Source organism: Ornithorhynchus anatinus, chromosome 9 (genome assembly GCF_004115215.2).
Source record: "Ornithorhynchus anatinus isolate Pmale09 chromosome 9, mOrnAna1.pri.v4, whole genome shotgun sequence".
NCBI lineage: Eukaryota > Metazoa > Chordata > Mammalia > Monotremata > Ornithorhynchidae > Ornithorhynchus > Ornithorhynchus anatinus.
This window is the reverse complement of record NC_041736.1, coordinates 21,438,676-21,462,709: the sequence shown is the minus strand read 5'-3', so window position 1 is coordinate 21,462,709 and position 24,034 is coordinate 21,438,676. Positions and strand designations below refer to the sequence as shown.

The window sequence follows — 24,034 nt, the reverse complement described above, 5'->3', positions numbered from 1 at the left end:
CAGCTGACAAGTGGCAGATCCGGGAATCGAACCCATGACCTCTGACTCCTAAGCCCAGGCTCTTTCCACTGAGCCACGCTATAGTGCCCCCATATTATAGACAAAAATTAGGAAAGCCAGAGATTAACTGATCAAATTAGATAATTGATATAGGTTGCTGTTGAGCTCCAATTCAAATATTCCTATTATACCTTGGTCTTTGCTTGGCATAGTAGGTCATGCAGCATCTCTTTCATGATATTTTTCCTATAAAGTGGGTGAGTAGTGAAAATTTTCTGCAACTAGAAATCATCATTCCTTTGGTAAAATTAAAATGCCGTACAGTTCTGAATCACTCCCATGTCTAGATATAGAAGAGGTTGATACCAAGTGGTTTTTAAAAGCCTAATGCTCTATATGTTTATATTTACTATGATGCTTGCTTTTTTTTACGAATCGTATTGAAAGTTTCCTCTTATGCATGTAAAACTATTTGTTTTTCTTCTAGTGAAAAATGTAAGGCAAGAGGATTTACCGTAATAGTGGATGGCAGAAAATCACAGTGGAATGTGGTGAAGACAGTGGTATTAATGTTACAGGTAAGTCACATTTCATTACTTTGTCAGGTCAGCCGCTTCATTTCCGGTGCCCTGAAATGTCGAAGTGGCCTTGTAGCCTAGTGGAGAAAACACGGGACTGAAGGTTAGAAAACCTGGGTTCTAATTAGTCAGTCATATTAATTGAGCACCCACTGTATGCAGAGCACTGTACTAAGTGCCTAGGAGAGTATAATACAACAATATAAAAGACACATTCCCTGCCCGCAACGAGCTGACATAAGGAAGTCAGACTCTGTGTCACCTCTCTCCATCTTTCTACACCCCATCTCCTTCCTCTCTGACTCTTCCTCTCCATCCTCTCTCACTCACGCAAATCATGGTCTGTTTGCTATTGATTACTGAATTATTAGCCACTAACCTAGCATTATTTTCCTAAGAGTTATTAAATGGAAAAATGGGATCTTTTCCCCCGATCTACGTCTCTGAACTTTAAAGCACTGATTAATTTCTAAAAGGCACATTTTGGAAATGTTGGTCCTCTTGTGAGGCTATAGATGCCTTAATTAACATAAAATGTAGTTAAACACGAATGCAGTCATTGGACAATGGAAACTGTAAATCTTGGTCTGAGGTGATCTATCTTAGCTTTCAACTGCTCTTCCCTCTCCCCTGTAGCAGTGATGTCAAATGGATGGAGCAATAAAAACGAATTTGGGAATCATTACCTCTTCACTGATTCACTAGATTCCCGAGGGATGTTTAATTCACTCCTCTGGGATTCAGTTTTAGGTCCATCAGTCAGTTATTAAGAAACATTTGAGAACCCACTCCTGGAAGGACGTTGGTTGAGAAAGTTACATGCGTGGACAACAGGAACCCTGCATTCCGAGGAACTTAACCTAATGGGGAGATGGGTCAAAGAGGAATACATTATTCATGGATAAATTTACACAAGGGAAAGTGATACCGATAAATAATGAATTGCCTAACCAGTCGCAACTGAGCAGAGATATCCATAAGAGCTACCCATTAAACTCTTTGTATCGATCAGTTGTATTTATAGAGTACTTACTGTGCACAGAGCTGTACTAAGCACTTGGGAAAGCACAGTACAGTTGATTTTGTAGACACAATCTCCGCCCTTAAGAAGCGTACAGTCTAGAGGGGTAAAAAGACCATTAAATTCTAGCAGGTTCATTAAGAAGGTTCTCCAGCACCGGGATTCTGCTGACTGTTGTCTGGAAACTCCGTCATCGGGACCGTAGTTTCTCTATTATTTTTATGGTATTTGTTAAGTGCTCATTATGTAGCAGGTACCGTACTAAGCGCTAAGGAGATGCAAGCTAATCAGGTTGGACACAATCCCTGTCCCCTATGGGGCTCACAGTCTTAGAGGAGGTAACTGAAGCACAGAGAGGTGAAGTGATTTGCCCATGATCACACAGCAGACAAATTCATTCAATAGTATTTATTGAGCGCTTACTATGTGCAGAGCACTGTACTAAGTGCTTGGAATGTACAAATCGGTAACAGACAGAGACAGTTCCTGCCCTTTGACGGGTTTACAGTCTAATCGATGGCAAATGGCAGAGCTGGGATTAGAATCCAGGTCCTTCTGTCTCCCAGGCTCGTGCTCTTCACTAGGCCTTGCTGCTTTTCGAAGGGGCTAGTACAACAGCCTGTGATTTTATCTCAACAAGGGGTATTAATTGAATGAATTAATGCATTGCAGATAATGGGGAACTTGCAGATAAAGTATAGTGCAGTGGTTATCACATTCACCTAACTTCTGAAATGTCCCTGGTTCAAAACCAGGTGGAAGCAGTTTAAGAGAAGCTAGGCCTATTGGAAAGAACAGGCCTGGGAGTCAGAGGACCTGGGTTCTAATCCTGCCTCCCCCACTTGCCTACTGTGTAACCTTAGGCAAGTCACTTAACTTGTCTGTGCTCCGGTGTCCTCATCTGCAAAACAGGGATTGAATTCCTGTTACTTAGACTGTGAGCCCCACGTTCATTCATTCATTCATATTTATTGAGCGCTCACTGTGTGCAAACCACTGTTCAAGAGCTTGGAATAATACAGTGTAACAGTAGACACATTCCCTGCCCATAACTAGGGACAGAAACAGTGTCTTACCTGATTATCTTGTCCCTACTTACCCCAGTGCTTAGAACAGAGCAGATGCTTAACAAATACCATTAAAAAAAACAAAACTGGCCAGGTCTAAGCAACTGGCGACTCTACTTTTTTGTATTTTCTAGAATGTGGTTCCAGCCGAAGTGTCCCTAGTTTGTGTAGTAAAGCCAGATGAATTCTGGGACAAGAAGGTTACACATTTCTGCTTTTGGAAAGAGAAAGATAGACTTGGCTTTGAGGTAAGTCTTGTAAAGACATTGTTTTAAATGAGAGTTGCGATTAAATGCAGGTATTATTGCTATAAAAATCTATCTTCCATAAAGAAGGTTTATTAGTGCGTCATCTGATTTTGGTAGCTCTGAATAGTATGATATTAGATCCCTCATTTTTCTTCCCCTTTTAAGAAGACATTGAAATAAACACTAAATCAATGTACAGATTTTGGAATGAATAATGATAATGGTATTTAAGCGCTCACTATGTGCCAGTCACTGTTATAAGCGCTGGGGTAGATACAACTGAAGCTCTACTGTTACTGCTTGCTGAACTGGGATATACAAACCAACTGAGAAGATTAGACAGCAGTAGGAGGAGGGAAATGGGCCAATAGCTGAATCATGTGTGGGGTCAGAAGGAGGTTGTTTATTTTTTTAAGGATAAGGGAGACATGGGCAAGTTTGAAGGCAGAGGGAAAGGAGCCATCAGAGTGAGTGGGTGAATATAGTAGTCAGGAAGATTGGGCATGAGCGTTTTGAGATTTTGTGGAGGGCTGGGTTTTAGACACAGGTGCAGGGGGTTGATTCAGAAAGCAGGTGGAAGATCTCCTCTTGAGAGACTACCGTGAAGGATGAGAAAGAACGCAGGGGTGCAAGGGAGCTAATGAGAGGGAAGGGGAGAGTTGGAGAAGCTGATGCTTGGTGGTTTCAAAATGGTGTGCAGAGGTAACCCAAGCTGTGGTATATAGCTGGAGTCAGAAGAAACGCTGAGTACTCTTTCATTCATATTCCTTGAACCCTAAGAATTATAGCAAGAAACGGGGCAAAGTTCATGGTCTGAGGAGGGAGCGAACATGAGACTAGCATTCATACAGGATGACTGTTTAGGCTGTGAAGACGAGACCACCCATACTTATGTTTTGTTTCATCATGGATCCTTAACAAATGTGCTCTGTAGATTTGAATGCATCTGCCAGAATTAATCAGTGGTATTTATATTGAGCATTTACCATATGCAGAGCACTGTACTAAGCACTTGGGAGAGTATACTACAACAGAATTAATGGACATGTTCCCTGCTCATAACGACCTTCGAGTCTAGAAGCGTTAGGGTTTGGTTTCCTCCAGAATTTCTCCAAAAACTGGTTTGTGCTATTCCCGAAATTTACCTTATGTATGCTTGGATCAGATTGACAGGTCTAGAGAGATTGAAAAGCTAAAAGCTTTTTTTTCCTATCAGCAGGATGTGCACTACATCATATTTTCTTATTTTTAGATCTTTGTAGTAAGATGTTTCAGAATGTCAGTATGTCTTTGCTACTGACTACATTTGATCAGCGCATGAGCCATAACGTGCTAAGGATGTAGTCACTGAGGAGGGAAGTGCTTTTGATTTGGTGTGTGTGACTAAATATGGATTCAACACCACTCCATTTATTGGGACCTGTGAAAGTAATCTGGTCAACATATCCAATTCAGTCATTCAACAATTAATGGGGATCATCCAGGTTAAAAAAATATATTTTTGTTATTTTTGCCTGAATTATCTGAATAATTGCCTGCACTCTTCCATTCTCTTTTCTCCTTTAGAGGCAGTTAAATGTTCCTCCCAAACTTTTAGTACATCATCAGTAAAATCAGGGTTTATCTAGGATTGTTTAGGAGAGGTCAGAGCTTTCCTTTCCTTTATCCAATCACCTATGCTGTTTTGTAAGATGTTGAACTACATTAGGGCTTGTGGTAGAATAGTAAGTTTCCTTTTCCTTTGTGATTCCATAAACTGTGTTTTTAAATTTTATTCCAAAGATATAGTTGCAATGTGAATCTCTGGAGTTACAACTTCTGCCTAAATGTTCTTACTGTGACTCAGCTAGAATGATCTTTCAAGTAAATAAGCTATCTGCCGTGAGTGAAAACTTGATGCGTTAATGTGGTCGGAGTAATTTTCCTTCACATAATACGTCCAGAAAACTGGATTCAATTTTAAGGGGCATTTTACCAGCACTCATTAACTGATGCTTGAAGGGTAGATCTAATTATATTCAGTTTAAATGCAGGTTTAATTAACAATGTTTTCCCTTGTGTTATTTGAAATCATTTGTGCTGCTGTAAGTTAACTTGTGTGTTTGTTTCCATTCTAAATAGTTTTAAAACTGTACTTCACATGCTGTGGTATTAATCTGCAGCTCTAGTTTTTAGTGGAGTAGAACTTTTGGATGGGTTTTAGTTGTGTTTAACACTATGCTGCACTCTATTCACATATTACATTCAATACCCTGCTGAGAGTATGGCAGAGAGCAAGCAGAGGGGCAAAGGGCAAATCATCACTAAAATCAATTTTTTATGGTATTTTTTTAAGCGCTTACTATGTACCAGGCACTGTACTAAGCACTGGGGTAGATACAAGTTAATCAGGTTGGACAGATTCCCTGTCCCTTATGGGCCGCACAGTTTTGATCCCCATTTACAGATGAGGTAACTGAGGCCCAGAGTAATTAAGTGATTTGCCCAAGGTCACCCGGCAGACAAGTGGCGGAATCGGAATTAGAACCCAGTCCTTTTGACCCCCAGGTCCGAGCTCTATCCAACAGGCCACACTCCTTCTTGGTTTGTTGTGATTTCAAGTCCTGGTCGAGTGTCTTCAGCAAACATCTCATAAACAAAGTAAACACAAATGGCGGTGTACTTCTGAATGTGTGCGTGTGAGCTGGGTATGTCAAACATTGTTCCAGATGGCAGCAAGACATAAATCCACATGAATGCACCCACACATCTATCACTGACACCCCGTAGATCGTCACTGTAAGAGGCGTGATCGGGTATTCTCCAAGAGAAACACCCACGTTGTCTGACCATCATGTCGTGGACAGAAGACTCAGAATTGAGCTGGTGTTTCTATGGCACTGCCGTTATAAGCCTCTTGTGAAAACGTATAATGCTAGAGCTTTGACGAGTTAGCCAACAGAATAGACCAGCCTCTGGACTCACTCTTATTTTCTTTTAATGTCATTTGTTCTGTGCGTTCTATGTTCCGGGTACAGGACTAAGTGCTGGGGTAGATACAAGCTAATCAGGTTGGACACATTCCCTGTCCCATAGTGGGCTGACAGACGTAATCCCCATTTTACAGATGAGGCAGCCGAGGCCCAGAGAAATTAAGTGACTCGCCCTACGGCAGACAAGTGGAGGAGCTGGGTTTAGAATTCAGGTCCTCTGACACCCAGGCCCATGCTCTTTTCTCTAGATGACTCTACCTCTCAACCTTTTAATTTGTAGCAATTCATGGAGTGCTTCTAAAGCGCTACAGAGCTCACTCCATGTACTTAAAACAACTTTATCTGTAGCATTATTTAATATCTTCATGAGATCACCTTTGCAGATCGTTCAAATTATTCTCATATTCTGACAGCACAGGTCTTGAGGCTGCAAGATTAGTAATCAAGGATACAATATATCTCCAGGTGCTCTTGTCTTGGCCAAAAAGAAACCACGGACTGATTAGATGAAACTGAGAACGAAGCCAAGGGGCTGCTGGAGATCTTGTATAATCAGCACTGAGCATGGAACGACACCAGGAACTCTGCTGCCAAAGAAAACAAAACAAAACAAAAAAAAACTGGTCTATTAGCACACCAAGAAATTAGTACAAGCTCAGCTATGCTGTATGAAGTAGTTATTGATGGGGAAAAACTGAGGAGCTTCAGTCCTGACTGCTGATCAACCCTGCAGCATTCCTAGGTCGGGAGGCTAAACATTTCCACAAAGTTCTCAAATGCCCATCGACAACCTGGGACACGGTTACAGAGGATTTGTACCTGTTTCCTCTAGACTGAAAGCTTGTTATGGGCAGGGAACATGTCTTCTAATTCTGTTATACTGTACTCTCCCAAGTACTTAGTGCATAGGAAGCACTGGATAAAATGTCACTGATTGATTCCTCCGATTAACCGCCGGGCATATCCACCAACCCCGTGTGATGGGAAAGCTGCTGGTCCAAAAGGCATTCCTGTGCCAGTGTTCATTCACTTACAATTATTGAGCACTTACTGTGTGCAAAGCACTGAACTGAGCGCTTGGGAGAGTACAGTATAACAATAAACAGACACATTCCCTGCCAGCGTTCCAAGGTGGCGAGTTGAAGCTCAGCAGACAACATTTCTAGCTGCATTCTGGGAATGGGAAGAAGTCTGCAGGTGTTCAGAAATGTGCTTCTGTCCTTTTGTAACCTCTCTCCTGAGCACCGCCGGTGTGGTTCTAGCCAGAATAATGTTGAACCGTCTCTCTGACCTCTACGGGAAAAAATTACTTGCTGAAAGCCACTGCAGCTTTCAGGCCAGACACAGAGGTGACATGATTATTGCACTCATCATTTCCCACCTGCTGATGGGATTCCTGCCTGTATCCACTCCAGTTCATTCTTCACTCTGCTGCCGGGATTATTTTTCTGAAAACCCGTTCAATGCACAGCTCCCTACTCCTCAAAAACCTCCATCCACCTCCGCATCAAACCAACTCATTACCATCAGCTTTAAGGCACTCAGTCATGTCTCCCCCCGACCTTACTGAACCCCCAACTACAACCCATCCTACACTGTCCACTCGTCTAAGCACAACCTACTCACTATACCTCCATCTCATCTGTCCCACGACTGATCCCTTGTCCAAGTTCTCGCTCGCTCGCTCGCTCGCCTGGAGCTCCTTACCCTTTCATAGCTGAATTCACCACTCTCTCCATCTTCCAAGCCCTCCTCCAAGAGACCTTCCAGGATTAAGCCCTGTATTTCATCTATCTGCCCTTCCTTCTGTTTCCACTCAGAACTTAGCTGTTTACCCATTAAGCACTTTAATACCCCAACCCCACAATATTTATGACCAGAGACTCCATCATTTTACTAAAAGCACATAGCAATCATTAATTTTCATGAACATTGTCGTTCAAATTAGGATTCATAAATACAAAGTATTTCCCTTTACTGTTTATTGTTAGCAATGGAAAGGCTACATGAAACAACTCCTTGTTCCTCTCTAAGTCAAGAGGATTCTGGGACTTGATTGTCCAGTTCCTCTGTGGAAACATGTTCCAAAATGTTTGATTCATTTCTCTTATTGATGACCTCCTCGAAACATTACTTTCCAACTGTGAAGTCACGATTGCCATTTTGAGTATTCATGTTAACTCTTCAATCAGTCTGTACATTTATACATTAATCTCATTGATATTAAATATATTTTTGAATTTTCAATACAATCAGCATTTCTCAATGCCACTTCTTCTTGGAAGTATTTCTTTTTCTTTTCTGAATTTCTGGGTTGGTGAATATTTCGTGAGCACTTTATTTAGCATAGCTCTTTGCTTTTCCCCTGTAGACTGCAACCTCCTTGTAGGCAGAGACCATTCCTACAAACTCTGGTAATTTTTACTTTACTTTTTCAAGCACTTAGTATAGTGCTTTACATACTATTAGCACTCAATAAATACAGTTAATTGATTTTTTCCAAATGGTTTTGTCAGTTTTGTTCAGTCATTTTTACAGTCCAAATGGCTGTTTGAAACCTATTTTGAAAGAGTCATTTTCTGCCATAACACTCTGAAATAGGCTATTTTCTATACTTGCTGAAAAATCTGGACCTCTAGTGTGAGTATTTATTCTAAGTGTTTCCCTGTTGGTCTGAAAAGGCTGTATTCTTTTATCTGAGTTTTACTTTTTTTCTGACTTTAAAAAACAAAACGAACGATCCCACTTGCAAGTAAATAACCCATTTCCCAGCTCTTTCTTTCCACCCCTAGAAAAATTGGTCCTCAATCAGAGACACCGGAAGGCGAATCCATTAACTCTACACTGAATCCTTTATACTAACTTAAATCTGGCCTTTTATAGTGTTGGCAACAAGGGCCTCTTTCCTGTGCAGATTGTTTCTAAAGAAACCAGTCAAATTAATCGAAAACTTTTGGAGTAAATTACTTAGTGCAGTGAAGTGCGGAGACCAGTTCCAACATAATAAACTTTTTATTTACAAAATTAGTTAACTATATTTACCCATGAGTCATTTGATTGTCTAAATGCCTTTTAATATGGAATTAGGATTCTGCTTCAGGCACTGGATCTAACCCTGGCCTGTTAAAGAGGTTGCCAATCCTTTCAACAGTTTAGTCAGCTAAATAAAGCAGCCTTTATTCCTTTAAGATAAAGAGTTTACTTTACAAGGTCTTTAACTTCTATTCCCCTCAGCCCTGCTGCTGATGTCATCCTGAGGTGTCAAGGAGAAAGCCAAAGGCAAGTGGCGGGTGAAGGGGCTCGAAAATTCCTCTTTACATTTTGCCATCCACCTCCTCTTAACAGCGTAAATAAAAATAGAATTATCCACCCCCAGACACGATTGCTTCTCCCGTAAAGTTCTATAATTTGGAAAATACAATTATGCGAAACAATCCCCCAGAATCTTGATGCAAACACCTGGGGAAGTGCGCAGTTGACAGTTTATTCACCTTCCACAGGAATCTGGTCAAAATCTTACCAGAGCTAAAAGGCAGTGAGATGCCTCCATTTTTGCCTCAGTACTCGACCTGTATTTTGGAAGATTATGGTGGTTGTAGTCAATCAGTCGGTGGTATTTTATTCAGTGCCTCCTGTGTGCAAAGCACTATGGTAAGCATTTGGGAGAGTCCCATCTGCTTTGTTTCTGTCTTGATAAGAAATTGCTTAAGCCAATGTACAAGTACCCCCCTCTGTTTCTGGTGTATAAATCTCTGTAGGGAAGCATATAGGTGTGGGGCAGAGGGAAAAGTAATTTGCCTAGTGGCTCTTGTGTCGGGGAAAAAGCACCTAATTTTTCACTTTTTTGTTTTGTTTTGTTTTTATGGGTATTTGTTAGGTTCTTACTATGTACCAGGCACTTTACTAAGCTCTGGGATAGATACAAAGTAATGAGGTTTTACACAGTCCATGACCCCAATAGTGCTCACCGCCTAAATCCCCATTTTACAGATGAGGTTAGTGCAGTGCTTGGCACAGAGTAAGTGCTTAATAAATATCACAATTATTATTATTATTGTTATTAGTCATAGGCATATATGCATCTCCTCCTGCCCAGGAAAGAGAAATGCCTTGTGATGTAGCCTCCCAGCCTTGAACTACCTTGAATTTACTGATTATGTTGAAAGAAGGCCTATGCTCCAGGACTATTATCTCATCGGTCAGAAAGATACTATCAGTTTAGCAAGCTGAGTGTTTCCCTCTACAATAAGTAATTTTCTAAGTCATACTGATAAAAAAACTTGTTCATTTGATTGCTAAAGATATTTAAAGGAGGCTAAAAAACCACTTTCTAGAGTCTGAGTTCAATTTTCCAAGAGAGGTTCTGTATTTCTTTTTTAGGTTGAGTCTTCGGGAAACTGAGTGAAAAATTAAGGCAGCGAGCTTTTGTCGTTTGGCATCAGTCAATCAAACACATATATTGAGTGCTATTGTGTGCACAGCACTGTACTAAGCGCTTATGAGAGTACAGTTTAACATCGAATAAAATTCCCAAAGCTAGTCAAAAGCATGTGGAACTGCAGAAAAAAATGGGCAGGATCTAATTGAGTATTGCCGTCTTATTTAAAAAAAATATTAATTTATATCTTCATTTTCAAATCAGATGTACATCCTAAATTAACTTCGGCAATTATCCAAAATGGGGGAAGCCAACTGTGAGAATCCTCTAAACTCTGTCAGTACCATACAGTTGTCATTTGAAATAGTTATGCATATTATAAAATTCACTGCCATTAGATGTACTGACAGTTAAAACATGACTTTGATCTGTATCATTTCTTTTTATGTTTGAAGTGGTATCAATAAGTGAATTAAACTACTTTAGGTGTGTTTATAAAGAATATTTTCCCTGCTATCCTCATAAAAACTGAAGAGAATTGTCAAGACTGACGCTCAGAAAAGTGACCCTGAGTTCCTACATCACCTGAATGAAGTTATTGAGTATTTGATAAAGTAGCCTCTTTTCCCTTTGTGATATCTGTAAACTATTGAAGCACATAAATATGCTCAGGATTATATTTGCTGGCATGATAGTGCCAGTTTTTGGCATAATTTATCCAACCCCAAATCAGGGGAAAGGCTATGTGGGACTATATCTCTAGTGAAAGAGGAGCAGGTGAAAAAGAGATTAAAAAAAGGAAGGAGAGGAGAAGGAAGAGGAAAGTTAAGGGTACTTGAGATTGTTTCTGTAACTTCTGTTTCACTCTCCCAAGTGACATTTACAGTGAGGTAATTATAAATATGAAGTTCATGTAAGGTTGGCATATTTGAATGTCTTTATGTGCTATATTGCTTTAGATCCTTTTGCTAATTTAGAAAGCGTGTGAAATTGCTTGGTAGAGTACTGTTACCTGCTCTTGGAGACAAGTTGGTTTTTTAACATTAGCAAATTGTTAGATCTGATGTTAAGAAACTTCTCTGAATACTTTTCCAACATTCCACTTTCTTCTTATGTTGAAAATGGGGAATGGGTTTATAAATGATTAATATGTGAATTTTAGAGTTCCGATTACCGGAAACAATCTACGAACGTTGGAAATAGGCCTGGGTCTTGTTGCATTTTAAAATAAATGCCGTGAGAGAGCAGGCAAAAGAGAGTGCCAGAGAATGTATGAGTAGTCCTTCATGTTTAAAAACACTAGAAACGGTCAAGTTCAGCTGTATATGTGTAGTGTGTGGTTGAACAAGCCAGTTCAGGACATAAAGCCTCAACCACACACTCACAACTGTTCTTTGTTGTGTCATCGACTGTCGTTCACTTCATGTTACTCAGTATTAAACCTAATACATAAATCAGAGTAACTGAATTTCATTACTTAAATGAAATCCCAATTTTTAAAAATTCTCTGTTTAGAGGTTTATAAAATTTCATTTGCACGTGTACTGTCGTTACAGGTCATTTTAGTGTCCGCCAACAAATTGACGCGCTACATAGAGCCCTGTCAGTTAACAGAAGATTTTGGTGGGAGTCTTACCTACGATCACATGGACTGGTTAAATAAGAGATTGGTAAGTATTGTTAGAATGAGAAATGGTTTGAAGTCATCTAGGCTGGAAGCTCTTCCTCAAGGCTGGAAGCTCGTTGTGAGCAGGGAATGTGCTTTTTTATTGTTGTATGTACTCTCCCAAGTGCTTAGTACAGTGTTCTGCCCACATTAAGCGCTCAATAAGTACGATTGAATGAATGAAAATCTACTGAATGAAAGTTTCCCCAACTAAGCCCTCATTTCCTCTTCTCCCACTCCCTTTGGCTCACCCTGATTTGCTCCCTTTATTTACCCCTCCCTCAGCCCCACAACACTTATGTACATACCCCTAATTTATTTATATTAATATCTGTCTCCCCTTTTAGACTGTAAGCTCGCTGTGGGCAGGGAACAAGTCTACCAACTCTGTTTTATTGTACTCTCCCAAGTGCTTAGTAATAATAATTATGGTACTCGTTAAGCACTTAGTATGTGCCAAACACTGTTCTAAGCACTAGGAGAGATCAGGTTGGACACAGTTCCCTGTCCCACATAGAGCTCACACTCTTAATCCCCATTTTACAGATAAGGTAGCTGAGGCAGAGAGAAGTCAAGTGACTTACCCAAGATCACCAAGCAGACGTGTGGCAGAGCTGCTATTAGAATCCAGGTCCTTCTGAGTCTCAGGGCCGTGCTCTGTCCGCTAAGCCAAGCTGCTTCCAGTACGGTGCTCTACACACAGTAAGCGCTTAATAAATACGATCAAGTATCCATGTAGCATAATTTGAGGTAACTATCAAGTTCGGTTTTTAAAGGAGAACTTTAAGGTAGGACTTAATAGGACCTTGAGACGTTCATTTAATCCTTTCTCCTACTTTCAGGCAAGACATCACCTAAATTGTTCCAAAGAAAGAGACTGTTTAAAAAAAAAACCCGAAGTAGATTTTTTTTTAACTTCCATCACCAACCTTCTCCAATGTCTGAAAATCTTAGTCTATAAACTCTTTATATTTGTAGTTTAAACACACTTCTCTTGGTAGATCCTCTGTTCAGCTAGTAAAGAGATGACAGCTTTTATTTATATTCAGTTTCTTATGCACAATATTATATTATGGAGTTTTGTTTAATTTTATTTTACAGCATATCCTGAGCTCCACAAATATAGTCACCTCTTTGTCAGGCACAAAAGAAAATAAAGAAAAGCTCCGGTGAAAGAGGAAGCACACCTCTATATTAATAAGCAAATGCAGTAGTGAGGTATTAAAATGTACTGAAATAAGACACCAAACTGAAGCAAACAAATAATCAAACAGTTAAGCCAAAGTAATCAGCACGGATAAAGACAGAGACCAGGAGGTATTTTTGTATTGTGAACTAAGCCAACATGTTGAATTCAGAATACACTAATTTTCGAAGGAAAACTCATTTCCACTATCTCATTTTATTCAAATGAAGTCATAATGTTATAGGATTTATCAGAATATGTGAAGTAGACTTTAGATATTGAACTTATGTCAAGAATTCACTAAGGCAGAACAAATGGGGCTTGAATAAAACTCATTAGCAGAAACATAATTAGAGAGCCTTGTGGTAATATATATTCCAAAGTATGTACGCATTCTTTTTAAACTTGTTCGAAGACTTGATTTCTTTTTTTTTAAAACTAATTTTTAGGATGAATGGAGATTAAGGGAAAGTTAATTGGGAAGGGGTGAAGAGTGGGAGCTGGCATGTAGCAAGTGAAGAGAGTGGACTTTAAAAAATTTGAATTTACTCCAATATTTTTGTAAAAGAACAGTTGGATTTAGACGATTCATATAGGATCTTTAGAATTAAAGGTATTGAATTCATTTTGTTCTAATCCCAGCTCTGGCACTTATCTGCTGTGTGACCTTGGGTGAGTCACTTCACTTCTCTGTGTCTCAACTCCCTCATCTGTAAAATGGGGATTTACACTGTGAGCCCCATTTGGGACTGGGACTTTGTCCAATCTGATTATCTCATATTTATCCGAGTGTTTAGTACAGTGTATGGCACATAGTAAGCACTTTACAAATACCATAAAAAAATTTAGGTTTTCCTGTATAACCACTTCCTACCTCTGCATACAGTGTCTTCAGATATAATGAAAAAAAAAGGAAGATTGTCATATAAAATTCACATAGCTCCAACAATTCACATAGCTCCAACTCACCTTTTAGAAGCAGTCAGTCATATTTATTGAGTGCTTACAGTGTGCAGATAATAATAATTATGGTATTTCTTAGCGCTTACTCTGTGCCAGGCACTGTACTAAGCCCTGGGTGGGTACAAGCAAATTGGGTTATACACAGTCTCTGTCCCATATGAGGCTCACAGTCTTAATCCCCATTTTACAGATGAGGGTACTGAGGCACAGAGAAGTTAAATGAAGAAAAGCAAATTGCCCAATGTCACATAGCAGACTGATGGTGGAATCAGGATTAGAACCCAGGTCTTCTGATTCCCTGACCACTGCTCTTTCCACTAGCCATGCTGTTTTTCTGTAGAAGCCATCAGAATAATAAATAACTGTGACTCTTGTTAAGTGCTTACTGTATGCCGAGCACTGTACTGAGCACTGGGATAGAGACAAGATAACAGCGTCGTATACTGTACAATATTTCAGCCCTTTAGGCATTTTTGGAAGAAACCAGGGATAAAACGTGCTCTAATTTTGAAAGTTTGCCTTCTCGGTGATGTGAATTGCTGCCTTTGTCAGGAGTTCTTTACAATCTACAAGATACATTTCTGGATATATTCTAATGGAAAGTACCATAATCCTCTATAGAGCTTTCTAAATGTCCTTTAGGAATTATTTTTCCTTTTGCCACTTATAACAGCCTCTGAAGATGGTTCAAGTTGTGACTACTCATGGAAACCTAGTTGACCTGGACACTTGTTTTTTTCTCCCCCTTTTTAATTGATGCAGCCTAGAACATTCTGGATTGTTGAGGAGATGCAGAAACAATCTAAATAGTTTGAACTCATTTTTTATTTCGTTAGGTCTTTGAGAAGTTTACAAAGGAATCAACATCTTTGCTAGATGAGCTGGCACTAATTAATAATGGAAGTGATAAAGGAAATCAGCAGGAGAAAGAAAGGTATGTGGGGATATTTTATATTTCACTACGTTTTATCTGGCCTAACTCAGGTGGTATATCCACTCTACTGACTGATCGCTTAGGTATTGAGAAGAATCCACTGTCAGATACTTCACTAGATTCACTTTCAAATTAAAGGGAATTTTTTTGCACTGTGCAGGATTTAGGCATTTGGGCCAGTCATATAGCAGTATGTCCTAGTGGGAAGAGTACAAGTCTGATAGAAGACCTGGGATCAAATCCTGGCTCTGCTATGCGACCTTGAGAAAGTCACTCAACTTCTCAGTGCGGCAGTTTCCCCGTCTGTAAAATGGGGATTCATGATCTGTTCTCCCTCAGACTTAGACCGTAAGCCATTTGTGGCACAGGGACTGTATCAGATCTGATTATCTTTTATCTACTCCAGTGTTTAGTACAGTGCTTGGCACTCAGCAAACACCTAACAAATATTCATTCATTCATTCAGTAGTATTTATTGAACGCTTACTATGTGCAGAGCACTGTACTGAGCGCTTGGAATGTACAAATCGGCAACAGATAGAGACAGTCCCTGCCCATTGAAGGGCAAATACCACAATTAATAGTAATAATAAAAAAATCATTTCTGATTGGTACCTCTTATTTGCTTTGAGGGAATATTCAGTTTCAGTGGTTATGATTGGAAGACCTCTTTGGTTATTTTCTGTGATGTTTTCCCAAGAATAACAATTTCTTGGTTATATTGAAAGATATTTTGTTTAGCAAAGATTATTAATAAAGTGCTTGTTCTAATTTAACTAATAACATTACTAAAGTAATTAAAATTTACTAAGCAGTTTGGATGTGTCCTTGTCAAATGATGTCTGTCATTTTTTTTTCCCCACTGTGTCCAATTTGGAAAATCTACCATTTCCTGAATGAGGGCTGAGCGATTGAGATTGTCAGATTTCCGTCATAATTTATGACCATACCACTGTTCACTGTAGCTCTATACAAAGAGATTGAATTTCCTCCCTTCTCCTGATGCACACATCCATGCCTTTGTTGCAGCTCTCTCCCCCAGATCCAACTCCACCTCACCTCTGTCCCTCTTTTGATTTTACAAGACTAACCTCTAGTTCAGAACTTCCTCTTCAGTCCACTTCCACCATTCCTGCATAGATATTCCAGGGAATTGTCAGTAGAAATCTAAACCTGAGGCCAAATTCTGCCTCAGTGTGACCTGTTAGGATTTGAATAATTAGACATAAGCCTAATAGGGAGCCAAAATTCCATCATGATGAGGGGTATTTGTCAAGCGCTTACTATGTGCCAGGCACTATACTAAGCACTGGGGTGGATACAAGTAAGTCAAGTCGGACACAGTCCCTGACCCATGTGGGGCTCACAGTCTCAATCCCCATTTTCCAGATAAGGTAATGGAGGCCCAGAGAAGGAAAATGACTTGCCTAAGGTCACACAGCAGACAAGTGGTGGAGGTTGGATTAGAATCTTCTGTTTCCAGGCCCGTGCTCTATCTACTCTGCCATGCTACTACCGGAGCATCCTTCTCACTGGCCTCCAACCTCTTCCCCACACCCGTGCAGTCCATACAGCTCAATGCTTGCACCAATCACTTTCCTGAACACTGGTAGTTCACCTCTCCACTCCTCAAACACCTCCAGTAGCTACCAACCGCCCCACATCCAGGTTCCAGGCTGTGCCCCAACTGTCTCCATCTTACATATCAACTCCCTTCACCTGCTTGAACTCCCAATCTTTGCTCCTTCCAGTCTCACCTTCTACCCATCACCTGCTCTCAACCCTCCTGCTTACTATGTGCCAAGCACTGTACTAAGCACGGAGAGAGCTGCAAGAAAATCAGGTAGGCACAGTTCCCCTCTCCATGCAGGGCTCACAGTCTAAGGGGAGAGAACAAATGGTTCATCCCCATTTTGTAGGCGAAACTGAGGCACGGGGAAGGCAAATGACTTGCCCAAAGTCACTCAGCAGAGCGTGGCAGAGCTGAGATTTAAAACCCAGGTCTTGTGACTTCCAGGCCTGTGCTGTTTCCACTAGGCCACCCTGCTTCTCTGTTCCCCCAGGTAGAAAAGTCCCTCCTTAACCCGTAACCTATGCCCCAACTTGCCACATCTTCAAACCTCTGAAATTCCTTCCATCTCCAGGAATCCTTCTTTAAAACTGATGCCCAAATTGATTCATTTTTTTTCCCTCCCAGGTAATATCCTCCTAACTACCACCTCAGCACACATGCACATCAATTTACATGCTCAGTTATTTAAGCACTTAGTTTTTCACCTATTATTTTCTATCTCTTTCCCTCGTTAGATGTTATTTGTTGAGACTGTGTCTTATCTATACCATTCTCTCTCTAGTGCTTAGTAAAATGTTCGGGGTGCTGTGGACTCTCAAAAATTACTATTGGTTGATTGACTGATCTCTAGATATGGATTAGGTGATTTTTGGAGTCAAGGTAACCCCTTCGTGCCTCCTGGTAGCATTAGGTCACTTGAGAAGCAGCGTGGCGCAGTGGAAAGAGCACGGGCTTTGGAGTCAAGGCTCATGAGTTCGAATCCCAGCTCTGCCACTTGTCGGCTGTGTGACTGTGGGCAAGTCACTTAACTTCTCTGTGCCTCAGTTCCCTCATCTGTAAAATGGGGATTAAGACTGTGAGCCCCACGTGGGACAACCTGATTCCCCTATGTCTACCCCAGCGCTTAGAACAGTGCTCGGCACATAGTAAGCGCTTAACAAATACCAACATTATTATTATTAGAGAAGTAGCTTCTAATGTCAACTTAGAGTCCAAAAGCACCAAACTCGTTCTGGCCCTAAAAAATGCTCTTATTTTTATCAAATTGGATCATTCTGTCCTACTTTAAGCAAATATTCAGTGACTCTAGAGATCTCTTCTAGTATATTTGAATTATTTGCCTAATTAAGACTAAAACAAATTTGCTAGAATAAATGAAACACTAATGGTTGGAACACTGTGGCCTTAATTTAAAGTAATGATATTTAATAATAATCATGGTATATGTTAAGCACTTACAGTGTGTTAAGCACCGTTCTAAGCACTGGGGTAGATACGAGCTAATCAGGATGGACACTATTCATCCACCTCTGCTTCTCTAATATGATGATGATGATTGATAATTTAAATTGGCATGATATGCAGTGAGGAAAATTTTCAGTTCGATGCATATACGTTAGTCATTTATCCATTTTCAAAGAGTATGGCAATTGTATTGACTTAAGTCGAAATTAATTGTAGAAAATATACAATAACTCGTTTTCTCTGTGGGTAATTTCCAGGTCGATGGATTTAAACTTCCTTCCATCAGTGGATCCCGAAACAGTTTTACAGACAGGTAAGTCAAAATGCGGGCAATTATTGTTATATTTGCCAAGGTATTTCCTTCCTACTGCAAATGAGGTGAGTGGGTGGAAGAAAAGAAGAGAGGAAGATGTGCATAGGCCCTAGGAATTTACTGCAAGAAGAGAGAGTCAAACTGAGAGTGGCTTCTTTTCAGGATGGTAATGGAAAAGGGCTTAAAGGCTTTTAGGAGGAGATGGGATGGAGTTGTCTAGAAGACAGATTTAAGCACCCCTAGCTATCGTGGCAGGAGAGATGTTAAGCCTGAGGAACAAGGGCACTTCTTATCTGTGTATTTAAAATTAAAGTATCCATTATCATTATGTAAATTAAATTATGACAGATGAAGCAAACCAAGTTGCAGAGAGTTTTATTCACTTGCCCGAAGACTTAGAATGTAATTGAACAATCTTGGTTTCTGGTTCAAAATCTATGTATTTAAAATTTTGATGCCATTTTAGAGGAGTAGATTAACCAAATCTACCATAAAGAGGTATTACCATCAGCTAGCTTCATTTCACATTTCATTAGAGGAAAATTTTAACTACAAGAAACTAAGGCTACTTTGACTCTTAGAGACTTTGATCAGGCCCATTCATAGGTTTAAAATATGAGACTCCCGTATCCAGTTAAAAAGTTTGAGTTGGTTGATGGGCGTGATTTATTTCACACATTGGCCATTTTTGCTGAACATTAGATCTCAAAGTGCCTTTCCTAGATTGGCCCAACAATACTTTAAACTTGTTATAAAGCCATTCTGATCTTAATATCAGAAGCATGGTGAATAAATGCACTATTCACAAACTTCTGTTCCTTCCCCTAAGAAATATTTTGGTGAGTCTCTTTCCCAAATAGCCTAAAGTGGGTTACTTAGCAGATAAATTAATCAAAACAGTTAAATGATCATCCTTACTATTATTTTTTTCAATATTGATGTTTATGGAGGGTTACATACAGAAAGAAATAATTTAAAAATAACGCTTCCAAGGAGAATTGGAAACGATCATATTTATTCAACATTTATTGTGTGCACAGCCCTGTACTAATCGCTTGGGAGAGTCCAATATGATAGAGTTGGTAGACGTGCTCCCTGCCTACAACAAGCACAAAATAGAAGTAATAAATATAAACCTAAGTGATTGAGTCACAGGGCCAGCAGGAAGAGCTGGCTACTAAAATCCCCCCTTCCCTTCACTTTGTAGGTTCAAGCCCATCTCCTCCACTGGAATTGTATTGTACTTTCCCAAGCACTAAGTACAGTGCTCTGCACACAGTGAGCACTCAGCAGATGCCATTGATTGGGGCATGGCCTACTGGAGAGAACACAAGCCCGGAAGTCAGAAGGACTTGGGTTCTAATTCTAGCTCTGCCAGTTGCTTGCCGTATGACCTTGGGCTAGTCACTTAACTTCCCCGTACCTCAGTTTTCTCAACTCCAAAATGGGGATACCGGTTCTCCCTCTTACCTAGATTGCGAGCCCTTGCAGGACCAGGACTGTGCCCGACCTAATTAACTTGCATCTACTCCGGCAGTAAGGGCAGTGTTTAACGTGTAGTAAGTGCTTAACAAATACCATAAAAAGAGGTCCTGAAAATTCCACCAGTATTCGAGCCTCCAAAGCTTCAATAATAACAGTAATGGTCTTTTCTGTTAAGCACCAGGCACTGTACTAAGCGCCGGGGTGGATACAAGTAAATCGGGTTGAACACAGTCTGTGTCCCACATGGGGCTCACAGTCTCAATCCTCATTTTCCAGATGAGGTCGCTGAGGCCCAGAGAAGTGAAGTTCCTTGCCAAAGATCACACGGAAGACAAGTGGCAGAGCCGGGATTAGAACCCATGACCTCCTGGCTCCCTGGGCCGTGCTGTAGCCACTAGGCCATGCTGCTTCACACCCTCTTCTTTTCTATAAGCCAAGTCCCAGCTGTGTGTTGAACGAGTGGAAGACCACCCGATCGCAGAGCACTTCTGGGGGGACAATTTAGCAAAACTGCACCCTCATCTCTCGCAATCTTCCTTTCATATCTGAGAAAGCTACACTCCGATTGCTAACCTGTAAGCTCCTTGACGGCGGTGTCTTTCAACTGTTTTGTACTCTCCCAAGAGCTTAGTGTGGGGCTGTGCACTAAGTAAGCGGTCAATATCATTGCTTGATTGTGCCTTGCATTATTTAGGTGTTTTTGTTCTATTCATGAAACTGTGATTGTGTTAAGTTTTTTCACATTTAATTTTCTTGGAGGATGGATCACTTTTTCCTTCATTAAATCGTTTTTATTGAGCGCTTCCTGGGTGCAGAGCACCTTTGTGGGCAGGGAATGTGTCTACCAACTCTGTTACATTATTATTTTGTATTCTCCGAAGCTCTTAGTACAGGGTCCTGCATACAGTAAGTGCTCAGTCGTTAAAGTTGATTGATTTTCTGTGAATTTTGCTTCTTTAGTAAATTTTGATGCATCTACCCTTCACTTTCATATTCTTTCTTCATGTGTACTAATGGATCACTGTAATGAAATCCGTAACCCATAAACTGAAATTACTAGATATAAGCAGTATTAATATTAGTTAATATGCCCTGATGAGTACTTTTTGGTTTAAATAATAATAGATAATGATGGTATTTGTTAAGCGCCTACTATGTGTCGAGCACTGTTCTGACCACTGGGCTAGGTACAAGTTGATCAGGTTGGACACAGCCCCTCTCCCACACGGGGTTCAGAGTCTTAATCCCCAGTTTACAGGTGAGGTAACTGATGCACAGAGAAGTGAAGCGACTTGCCTGAAGTCACACAGCAGACAAGTGGCCAAACTGGGATTAGAACCCAGGTCCTTCTGACTCCCAGGCCCCTGCTCTATGCACAAAGCCAGGCTGCTAAAAGAACCTGAGCAGGAAAATGAAAGGAGCCGAAAGTGATCTGTTAAACCTTTTTAACATTTTCTCTGGATTCTCACTATGCCCTCTTTTTTTTCCTCCGAAGGTCATGAACTGTTGTCCGAATTACAGCAACGGCGATTCAACGGCTCGGACGGAGGGGTGTCCTGGTCTCCCATGGATGACGAGCTGCTTGCTCAGCCGCAAGTAATGAAGCTGTTAGATTCTCTCCGAGAACAGTACACGCGATACCAGGAAGTTTGTAGACAACGTAGCAAGCGCACACAACTAGAGGAGATTCAACAGAAGGTAATGCAGGTAGGTGCCAAGGTCATCTTGGTATATACTTAATCTTTGAATTTATTATCAGTTTAGGTGACCATGTGACTTTCCATTCACAATGGCTCGTTCCTTTAGCGTAGTCTTTTTTTAAGCAAGGGGCAGCGGGGGCCCCCGGCTCACACCAGGTCAGTTTTAGTCACGTTTCTGTGGTCGTACTAAGGTCTCACTGACAAAAAGAATGGTTATTCCCTTGTGCCCTCTGCCAATCCAAGGATCCGGACAAATGCAAGATTCTGGCTCCTCTGTCGGGAACATTTCCTGTGGCCTCGGCACAAACTCTTTCAAAAATACCTTCAAATTTTTCTTTATTTTGAAGTAGTTTTTGTTTTCATATTGACCCTTTCACTGCTTGTTTACAGCCCAATAACAGAATGAACACTGCCCAGCACTTAGCACGGTGCCAGTCAGTCAGTCATATTTATTGAGCAGAGCGCTGTACTAAGCACTTGGGAGAGGACAATATAGCTATAAACGGGCACATTCCTTACCCACAACATGCCTGGCACTTAGTAATCGCTGCACAAATGCCGCTCAGAAAGAAATATAAAAAATAGAATGAACTCTGATTTTCTGCTTGAACTCCAGAAAAATGTGCTAGAATGTGCTACATGAAGCTGTGAAGGGTAGAAAACCCAACCGTCTACCCTTTTGCTTAGTCTCTGATCAATTTAGACACCACATCCGTAACCTCGCCTCTAAGCAGTGTAAACCTTTTTATGAGTGGTGCTAGGATACACAAACCCGTTAACATCTGTGCCCCCAGATGCAACCGATCTTTTCCTTTCCCCTTCTTCACTATGGCTCTGTCTCAGATGCAGACTCATAAAAGGACCTGATCATGCAGGCAGAGAGATTTTTCCTTGTGATACTGTCTTCAGACATACTTTCCTGGATGGTCCATGAATCTCATGTGATGGAAAGTTATTGCCTGAGGATGTGCTTCTTCCCTTCCCTTATTGTCTTTTACTGCTAAGGAATTTCAATTTAATATGATTGATTTGTTCTCCAGTGGCCAAACTTGCATGATAATGCAAGTATTTTTGTTTTTCCCTGGGGAAGAAGCATGTTTTTTCATGAGATAATTTATTTTCCCCACTGTGTGATTAAGCTCTTGCTGTGTTAGCCAGTGAAGAAGGCCCTCTTTGTATTAGCGTTGCAAACCACAGTTTTCCTTATTTCCCTGCTTTATCACAGGTGTGGCATTATTAATCTTCAAGGTCTTTGTTTTCTCTGTGCTTCTTAGCATTAGAGCGGAATAAGGTGTCTGGCTGAGGGGGGTGGTGAAAGAGGCTGAAATGTAATCTGTTTATCAGACGATAGATGTACTGGCATCAAGATTCCCTGGGCCAAGGGCCATTCCTTCTTGTATTTATCCTGGCACCAAATTTGAAGATTTAGATAAACAGATCATTTCATGGATAAAAGATCCTGAAAGGGAATTTTTACACTGGAAAAATGAACCATCTATTCTAAAACAGTTTTTTTTAAAAAAATCTTGTTGTCCAAAAGATGTTTAAAAGGGATGAAAGTGATTTTTAAAAATTTGATTACATGCAGTTGTTGAACCGCATGAATCTTGAACTGATATTTTCCCCTAAATAAACGCCTGCGATGATTGTAATTTAGGTTTTAGGATTGCCACCTTTCCCAGAAGCAAATTCTTCCTCCCGCAACACCGTCATTTATTTAATGTTCCTGTGGATAAAGTTGAATGTGGATATTTAAGTTGATATATTACAGTAATCATTTAACATGGCTTGTCCGTTTTCAGTTAGAAGCACAGTTATGTCATCTCAATCACTTGTATGTTTAATGATTGTAAGTGAACTGGAATAATTCTTTGGCAATCTTTGTGTTCTTGGTATCTCAAACCTTCTTTCCCTGAGATTGCCACAGTAGCAATAGACACGGAAAGGAATCATTTTCTATCCCTCCCCAAAGTTAAAGTTAGTTCTCTATGTGTATGTTGTGAAGATCATATCAAAACCCCAAAGCATTTCTGGCTTTGTCCTGAACAATCTGCTGGCACTTTCACTGCAGCTGGGAAATGATTTCCTGTTCTAAACATTTAAGGTAAAGCAGGAGTTCAAATTTCTGCAGTTTCATCCTCGTTTCACTGATAAAATCCATTTACCATGAAACCTTTTTTGCTGTTTACGATGCCTTGGGGCTGATAAAAGCAAAATCTAAAACTTTGATTAAGAATTTGAATTGGAAACAGAAAAGTCTGTACCAAAAGCTGTGCGCCATTATCAAGGGATTCGAATGGAATTTGCCTCTTTGCCCTTGAGGTCAAAAAGGATGAAAAATTAGTGGGAAAGAGCATGCCTATTTTCTACTGCTACTGCTGCTCCATTACTTCAGTGCATCAATCAATCAGCGGTATTTATTGAGCACATGGCTTAGTGGAAAGAGCATGGGCTTGGAAATCAGAGGACGTGGGTTCTAATTCCGG

General features: G+C 40.4%; 1 protein-coding gene across 4 annotated transcripts in view; it reads left to right on the top strand.

Annotated features, from left to right (window-relative positions):
- SESTD1 (SEC14 and spectrin domain containing 1) overlaps positions 1–24,034 on the top strand; it is an 85,141-nt gene that overhangs the window by 35,185 nt on the left and 25,922 nt on the right. For 3 of the 4 annotated variants that reach the window (XM_039913053.1, XM_007671285.2, XM_029072130.1), the window contains 6 exons: positions 488–578; positions 2,801–2,914; positions 11,821–11,934; positions 14,916–15,013; positions 18,308–18,363; positions 21,344–21,555. In XM_039913053.1, the coding sequence (XP_039768987.1) occupies positions 488–578; positions 2,801–2,914; positions 11,821–11,934; positions 14,916–15,013; positions 18,308–18,363; positions 21,344–21,555 (685 nt within the window). The remainder of the gene's footprint in view (positions 1–487; positions 579–2,800; positions 2,915–11,820; positions 11,935–14,915; positions 15,014–18,307; positions 18,364–21,343; positions 21,556–24,034) is intronic. The other variant, XM_029072131.1, reaches the window with a different exon arrangement.